At 38.6% G+C, this 8,753-nt stretch overlaps 1 protein-coding gene across 1 annotated transcript; it reads left to right on the top strand.

Annotated features, from left to right (window-relative positions):
• Nucleotides 1-5,930: 5,930 nt before the first annotated feature.
• On the top strand, nt 5,931-8,358 carry LOC103520356 (pre-mRNA cleavage complex 2 protein Pcf11-like; the record flags this gene model as incomplete). The annotated part of the gene is made up of 3 exons (XM_008485443.3): nt 5,931-6,609; nt 7,820-7,954; nt 8,158-8,358. Coding segments are annotated over exons 2-3 (312 nt in total), but the record flags the coding sequence as incomplete, so codon positions are not given.
• Nucleotides 8,359-8,753: the final 395 nt, after the last annotated feature.

Raw genomic sequence — 8,753 nt, 5'->3', positions numbered from 1 at the left:
TACTTAATCCGTCCCCATCTACCGTGAGTGTAGGGGTTGGCAGAGAGCTCGCCATTTGGGCCTGTCAGCAACACTACTCAAAGCACTTCTCCAGGATACTCCTCTCTCTCTCACTGCTTCCATCACATTGTCTTCCCATGTACATCTTGGTCTTCCTCTGGCTCTTCGACCATCGATTTTGGATTGGTAGGCTTGTTTTGGGAATCTTTGGTCTGGCATTCTCATCATGTGGCCAAACCATCGGAGTTGTGATCCTTGTATGAAAAACAGGAGGGGTTCTACATTGAGGGAGTCTCGGATTGTTTGGTTTCTTATTCGATCTCTTCTAGTTTTGTCTTCAACCCGTCTCAGATATTTCATTTCTGCTGCCTGGAGTCGTGATTTGTGTTTGGTGATTAGGGTCCATGTTTCCGAACTATAGGTAAGTGTTGGTCGGAAAACGGTCTTGAAAACAGTCACCTTGGTTCTTTTAGACACTTCTCTTTTGTTTATGAACCCTCTACTCATGGAGTAGTAACACCGTGTTGCTGCAGCTACCCTTCCATTTATTTCTGCATCAATTGTTCCATCTTCTGATATGACTGAGCCCAGATATTTAAAGGTGGAGACTTGTTCAACTTTTTGGTTATTAAGGTTGATAGTATGTTTTACTGGGTTTTTTGATATTACCATGGTCTTTGTCTTGTTCACATTGATAGTCATGCCTCGCCGTTGCATTTCCTCGTTCCAGATGTTAAGATTGAACTGAAGAATGGTAGCGTCTTTGGCCAGAATTGCAAGATCATCTGCGAACGCCATCTCTGTAATAAATACTGGCTGCAGCTTCCAGTATCCGATGTTGAACTTTTTTGTTCGTTGCTTGCAAGCCTTGATGACGTCATCCATGAGCAATATGAACAGATATGGGGACAGAATATCGCCTTGTCTAACTCCACACGTTGTTTTGAACTCTGTGGAAGTGGAACCACAAGTTCTAACCTGATTGCGACAAGACCTGTAAAAGCTCTTTATTCCGAGGACCAGTCTTCTATTTACGTTTTTCTTTTCTAGGATTGACCAAAGCAGGTTCCAGGGTACTTTGTCGAATGCTTTTTCGAGGTCTATGAATGAAATATGGAGTTCAGAGTCAAATTTGATGGTTTTCTCGGTTATTTGTCTTAGTGTGAAGATCAGATCTTGTGTGCTCCTTCCTCTTCGAAATCCACACTGACTCTCTTCCAGCCCAGTTTCTGTCGCATCCCGTAGTCTGGTTTCTAGTATTCGGGAATAGATTTTGCCAGGAATGCTTAGTAACGAGATTCCCCGATGATTAGAGCACTCTCGGTTATCACCTTTTTTGTGAATCGGGATTATAGTGGCAAGCTCCCAGTCTTTAGGAATTTTAAGTTGTATCCAGGCTAGTTGTATGACCTTCAGCAATAAGTCTTCTCCAGCTGGTCCCATGTATTTCACCATTTCTGTCGTAATATTGTCAGCTCCAGGTGCTTTCCCCAACTTCAGTTTGGCTATTGCTGCTTTCATTTCGCCCATGGTGATATTTCCTTCTGTCTCTGAGTATGTTGAGGGTTCGATGTTACTTGTTGGATCTTGACTTGATGGACTTGAGAGGTTGTTACTGTCTGCTAAGAGCTCTTCAAAGTATTGCTTCCATCTTTCCATTATACCTTCTGGTGATGTGATCAGATTACCACTGCGGTCTTTGATAAATTTGAGTGGACATTCTTTGTCTGTTCGGAGCCTCTTTAAAATTCGATAGAAAAGTTTACGATTATCCTTGTATGCATTCTCCATTTTTTCTCCAAACTCTTTCCAGCTGTTGGATTTAGCTACCAGAACAGCATTTTTTACTCTAATTCTTTGTGTTTTGTATTCTTCATAGTCTGTTCTTGTCCTCGACGCCAAGTATTTTCTCCAAAGTGATTTTTTCAAATGGATCATTGTTTTTATTTCTTCTGACCACCAGTGAGTGAGCTTTCGAAATGGGCCTTTAGTACTGATTCCACAGACATAAGCAGCTGATTCTAGAATAATTGTTTTCCATTTTGCCCACATATCTTCTAGATTCTCCGACTCAGTGGAAATCAGGCTCACTTTTTCAGATATTTTGTCTTGGTAGTTCTTTTGTGCTTCTTTCTCCCGTAACTTGTAAGTTTTGATTGCTCTGGATTTATTTTGTGTTCTTTCCTTATTGTTGGTTTGTCCTCTTCTTTCAGTTGTCATCTCAAGCACTACCAAATGGTGATCACTGCCGATTTCCGGTCCTCTTTTAACTCTGCAGTCTCTGACATATTTCATATTTGCTGATTTTATGATAGCGTAGTCTATGATGGATTTTTCGTTTCTTGATGGTTCTGATCTTGTGAATTTATGAACGTCTTTGTGTTTGAACTTGGTGTTGACAATTGCCAGAGAATTACAAATACATAGTTCTAATAGACGCTCTCCGTTGTTGTTAACGTGGTCTTCACCATTGGGTCCGATAACCCCTTGCCAAAGATCTGCTTGGTTTCCGACTCTGCCGTTGAAGTCTCCGATGAGGATGAGGTTTTCTTGTGTCGCTTCATCAATAGTTCGCTGGAGAGTGTCAAAGAATTCGTCCTTTACGGCTGCAAGTTCTGACTCATTTGGACCATAGACTATTACAAGTGTGTATAGGGTGTATTCTTCTGTGATCTCCACTACCATAATTCTTTCATTAATAAACTTCCATTGTTTTATATTTGGTGAATCCTGCTTCTTCACTAAAAATCCAACACCAGCTCTAGCCCTCTCTGTGTTTGGGACTCCCGAGTAGAGTAAGATGTAATCATTCTCCATTTGTTCACATCCTCGACCTTTCTTTTTTGTTTCTGTAAGAGCCAAATATTTGACCTTGGTGTGTAGTATCTCATCCGTCAGCTCTTTTTAGTCCGTCCTTCCTTTATTATTACAATAGTAATAAAAAGGTATAAGGGACGGACTATTGTATTCGCTTCGGTGTCTGTCACTCTGTCGGTCGGTCGGTCGGTCGGTCGGTCTGTCGGTCTGTCCCCATAGAAGGACTTATCCAAACCTGGTCGACCTATATATCAAATTAAAGGTCTTTTTACCAGGAACACGAAAATGGTGGTGCAAATTTTGTCCAGAAAACCATAAAGCCAAAAAACAAAAAAAAAAAAACTGTTTTTTGGGGGATTTTTTGTTGTACTTTCAAGCATCTTGTTTCTTTCCTAGTTTTAGTAACCCTCAATACCTACTCTGGCTCTTCTTTTCTACCTCTTCAGCTTTTACTTCACCTTCTCTCCCTTCTTCCACTTCCATCTTGTATATTTTTTTTTCTTTCTTTGTTCCTTTCCGTTGATCGCATTCCTACAGTCCTCCAATTGGTTCCTATGTACAACATTTGCATTTGAGTTATGTTAGGCTGTGATTTTACCTCTCTTACTTGTTTTACTGTGTGTCGCCCATCACAAGTTCCTATGAAAACAACATGTGTCATACAGTAATCATTTATTGTAAGAAATAAAAACCTGTGATATCTTATTATTTTGTTTGGACAAAATTTTGCGTGTCTTCTTGTTGTGTTAACTTTTCACCTTGATCTCTTATTTTTTTTTTACACACGGGGATGCGAAAATGCTTTAAACCTTGAAAAAAACTTCCCTTAAGTACTTGTCATCAAAAATTCGAGGCTGAGGTGGGGTTTAGAAAGTTCCCAAAATTGGTTCTGGTTTAAAACAATAAGGAAAATGTTTAAATAATTTAATTATGGTCGAGTATGTAGGCTTTTCATTGGTCATTCTAGCAGTGAAGTATTTTTTCTACTTATCCCATGTTTCTGAAGAGATACTTAGAGAACGAGTTGCATACCTACAGGCGTAAATTGTCTTCGTAAATTTCCGCCTGTTTCAAGGTGTATACTTTAGTTAGAAAGTGTTTACTGCTCATATAATTAATTTCTAATGAACTTACGTAAGCGTAAATATTTACACAGAACGTTTTACAGTACTTTGGGACCGCCGAATATTTTTTTATCGCGATATTTTATTCGCGATAAAAAAATAAAAAAAAAAAAAATGGAGACGAGAATTCACTTGAAGAAAAGCGACCTATGCGACCTTTGTTTAGTATCACAAGTACAATGATGTAAATGATGAGTCCAGAGCAATTTCAGTTTTGAAACCCTTCTCTATGTGAAGGATTTGGATTTCGAACAAAATCGTTGATGAAATCAAAGCTTCAAGACCAGTGCCTGTACCCCTCCCTTATCCACGCCCACGAAGGTTACTTTACAACTAACTAATTGAACTCACGTGAAGGTAAACGCCTCAATGTGCGAAACACTTCATCAGAAGACATGGAGGTGTACCTGATCCACTCGACCCGAAATCTGTTGAAGCCCATATCTATCTGGGAAACTAAACAGGGAGTAGATCAGCAAACCCCTATCCATCCTAGCTAGCTGGCAGTCAAAAGATTGTTTACATGGCTTTACTCAAAATACCTACTTGGAAAGATCAAGCCCAAGTCCTCACGATATTTAATCGCACATCTTTGAATGTAGTTCAGGACGACCACAGTTACACCTGGCTGGAGACCATCACACCTCCGACTTTAGCTAACCCGTTAAGTGGAACATCTATCTATGAATGGCAATCATTGCGCTCTGTGCTCATCTGAAGTATTCGAAAACATGGATTTGATGAGCTGTTGTCAATCCAGTCCGTACCCCGATTTAACCTTCTTCCGTCTAAAAATTTCGTGTTCAAAAACTAGAATAATAATAGTGATAATTTCACGACTTTTTATAAATCATTTAATTCCAACCTTTGATTTTTATTCGATTCAGAACACTGTAAATCTTGCAACTAAAATTAATAGTGGTGGTCCGATAGGTAGTAAATATTCGTTGAGATAAAGCGATAAACGTAACATTTTCGCGGTTTGCCAAAAGAACATTGAAAATTTTGATGACAGAGTTTCGTAAATAGGTCAACAGAAGCTTTCATCGCAGTCATCTTAACAGGGTAACTCAGAGGACATAACCTTAGGTCGAAGGTACACTTGAGGCGTGAATTTCCTTAACGTTCCAAGTGCCAAAAAATTAAAATTTTCAAGAGAGCAAAAAAGTTCCGCCTTGTACTTTTAACGTTATGCCTTGCACATCAAGTTAAAGTCTAAAATCTGAAAACTAGAGCGAAACTAACAACCATCATTGATAAGGATGATAAATAGTATTTACGAGTAAAACCTATCAATCACATAAAAACTAATATGTATTGAGATTACTAAGAGGAGTGTGGCAGTTAGAAAGTTATGGAAATGCATGTTTCACTCATTTGTGAGTAAGCAAAACCACAGACACAAAATTCTTCATCGCTCAGTGTAACTTAAACTCGAATTTCATTTTGAATCTATTGAAAAGCGTCTTTGGCACGGGTGACATCGGAATACTACAGCAGAAAAATTTTCAACTCAAAAATCCCCGTTCATTTCCTGGAACTTTTACACGTGGAAAAAAAACTGGAGGTGGAGTTAAACTCCCCACCAAAGACATCCGTGATACGTTCCATTTGTAAATTTGTTCCCAACTTATAAATAAATAGCTTTGGCAAGTCAAATATTTGGACAAATGCATGCGTAAAGCCTGGTACACACTCTACGACACAACCTCTTCCAACTTGGTGTTTTGACGGATCGTTGTGTTTGTACGTGTGCAAATTTCAGGCTTCTCTCTCTTAGGTTACGATCTGGAGACTGGTTGGCAAGAGCAGTTTAGTTCTTCTTCTCCATTCATTCCGATCTTGAGCTAGTCGCTTCAGGTCTAAACGAATGAAATGTGCGCGGCTATCGCGTACACGCCCAACGGTCTGTCGAAAAACCAGGTTGGAATAAGAACCACGAATATGGAAGATGAACCACGGTATTATTATGGAATCCAAATCGCCATAATTCACACAGTCCTTACAAATTACTCAACTTTCTGACTTTATCAACATATCAACTCTGACTGTAAAGATACTTCAGTGGAAGACCTCTGGTTGATACATAAATCTTGTTCTTGTTCTTGCAAAAAGTATTAGACTTTATTTAATTTCCCATGGCACAATCCCATGTTGAAACATCCTGGTATTCTTATTTTTATTCTTTACTAAATCCTTCCAGTTGTATCATTAATTTATTTTATGTTGATTGTCTCTGTTTATTTCTTTATTTCTCCTACTGTTCTCTATATTATTTATTTACGCTTAAAATGTTGTAAATGTTATTTGTGATTGAAATATGAAAAGAAATAAAAGACATGCTTTTCCATTCTGCCTTTTTCTTTTCTCAATTTGTGGAGGTTATGGCGGTACTCCCTCCCTCTTGGGGGAAGGGTTCAAAGAAAACTGGAGCCTTTCACTACCTCTTGGCTTGGATATATTCTCACCCTGCAGAACCGTCATTGGTGTGATTGGAATGGGTGTGAGAGTGTAGCTTTGTTTCTATGACAATATTTTCTAGGTTCGCGCTGAAGTCAAGCTGCCTGTTCTCTATCTTATTGATTCCATTGTCAAGAATCTTGGTGTCAGATACACGCAACTCTTCAAGAAGAATATTGCATCCCTATTTTGTGGCGTTTTCGAGAAGGTAAGTCACAACACTGAATTCTTTTTAGAGACTTTCGGTCCAGGGTTACAATTCCTCCTTATCTTGAAGGCGCCCAGTGACCCTGTCTTGAAAGGTAAGTTTCATATTAAAATCAATAGCTACCCACGGTTCACGACAGTTTGAATTCCTTTCAGGTAAGTTGGTAAGTATTCATGCTAAATTCTGATTTGTAGCTGAACTAAGATGGGTCTCTTAAGAGAGATCGCGAGAGCAGCACTAACGTCCAGTGCATTTAATGATGGGATTCAAGGAGTGTCCAAATATAGTCGACGGCCGTCTATGTGTGAACTTACCTTGAAAGAACTAGGAAAGGTAATGTAATGACCCTTCATTGTTTTTCCATATAATACGATCACCGGAACTTGGCCTGGCGCACTGCCAATCCTTGCTTGTGAACCCATAGTTAATTGTTTCCCAACCAAATCAAAGTGGAACTTAAAGATTAAATTTCGAAAACAATGCTCAGTTGAAAAAATGATTTTTCGTTGACACTTCAGTTTTTTTAATATTTTTTACTAGACAACGCAGTCGAGGTGTCTGGTTTTCTTCCATGATTTCCTATTTTTAAAAACTCGGTGTCATATTTTATGCACGTGAACTGCTATTTGTAATATGCAATATTCAACGACATCGGTCTAAATGAGTTCCAACAAATGCCTTACCACGCACATTGTCCATTCGCATTCAATGGTAATATGAATCTTTCACTGTAATCGAACACCTATTCTTATCTAGTTGTCGGTTTATTTCTCTAATGATGCTTCAGCATTATTACCTCGCGTTATAATTTATTAAAAAAAAAACTACGTTCTCGTTTTTGATTCCGTAAATTTCGATTCAAAAATTGCATAGGTACATATTTATGTATTTAATGGACTACTATTTTGGCTTCACATATATTTAAAGGGCTAAACCGGTGGGGACGACCTTTAAGTTTTTTTGATTCCTGTATATTGATTTTACTCGCCGATTTCAGAAATTTTTTAATTGATCCTGTACTGTGAATCAAAAGGTACAAGCTTTCTTAAATCTTCGTCTGTTAATTTTACTATGCGATTTCCGAAAATTTCCAATAGATCCTATATTATGAATCAAAAGGTTTTCTTAAATCTTTCGTCTGCTTATTTTACTTACGGTTTATTTACTTATACGGTTTACGAAAATTTCCAATGATCCTGTATTTTTATAGGTGGATGAAAAGGTCCGAGCCAACATGTTCAAGTTACGCACCACTTGGGATGGAGTGTTCCCGGAGGAATGTCTGAACCAGTTGGACATTGGCGTCAACCAGATAGATCGGGCGTGGCCAATCAAATCTGCAATGGTTAGTAGCTTTTTATTTATTTATTTTTCATCTGATGTGGCACCGGCTGAAAAGAAATGTTTTATTTAATGACAAACATGCAAAATCCGCCCCCTAGTTATTAATATTAAACCGATAAATATACGTACACGAGACCTTGTTTATACTGCTGGGGTAAAGGCACTTTTTAGTCTCATTCGTTTCTCTTCTCTCATCTGTTCCAGGCAATGGCCGCAGTTGGAGCCCCTGCAGTCACTCTGTCTTCCTCCGCGATTGAAGCCTCGAAAGAAACTCTTCTCAAGAAACAAAAGGAACTGCTTGAGCTGCAAAAGAAGCGACTCGAGTTGGAGTTGCTACAAACCAAGGCCAAGCTGGAAGAGCAAGAACGCCAGAAAGAAAAACTTCAGATACAGCAAGACGTTAAGGTGAGATTAGTTGTAAACAGGATTGTGTGGGTTCGATCCCAGCCGAGGGGAGGCATGGAATTTTATCCTTATTTATTTGAGAATTTGACCACAAATTCAATGGAGCTCTAAGGGTTAAGTGGTATTGTATTTTCTTTTATTTTTACTATTATTATTGTATTTTCTTTTTGGAAACAGAAGCGATTTCCTCTTTTCTGAAGCTCATTTCTCCTCTTTTAAAGGAAAATACGGAAATACTTTCAACCACGCCAGCCAGTCGCGTGGTTGCGCTTGTACTAAACCATTTGAAATCCAAGATGGCGCATTCCCAACCATTTGCTCTTTTGACGTAACGTGTGATTTTTACATCCGTTGTTGAGCAAATTTCTATAATATACAAGAAAATATATGTATGA

This window comes from Diaphorina citri, unplaced genomic scaffold, assembly GCF_000475195.1.
Source record: "Diaphorina citri unplaced genomic scaffold, Diaci psyllid genome assembly version 1.1 scaffold3516, whole genome shotgun sequence".
Classification (NCBI taxonomy): domain Eukaryota; kingdom Metazoa; phylum Arthropoda; class Insecta; order Hemiptera; family Psyllidae; genus Diaphorina; species Diaphorina citri.
The sequence above is the reverse complement of the archived record's forward strand: the minus strand, read 5'-3'. Positions and strand labels throughout refer to the sequence as shown.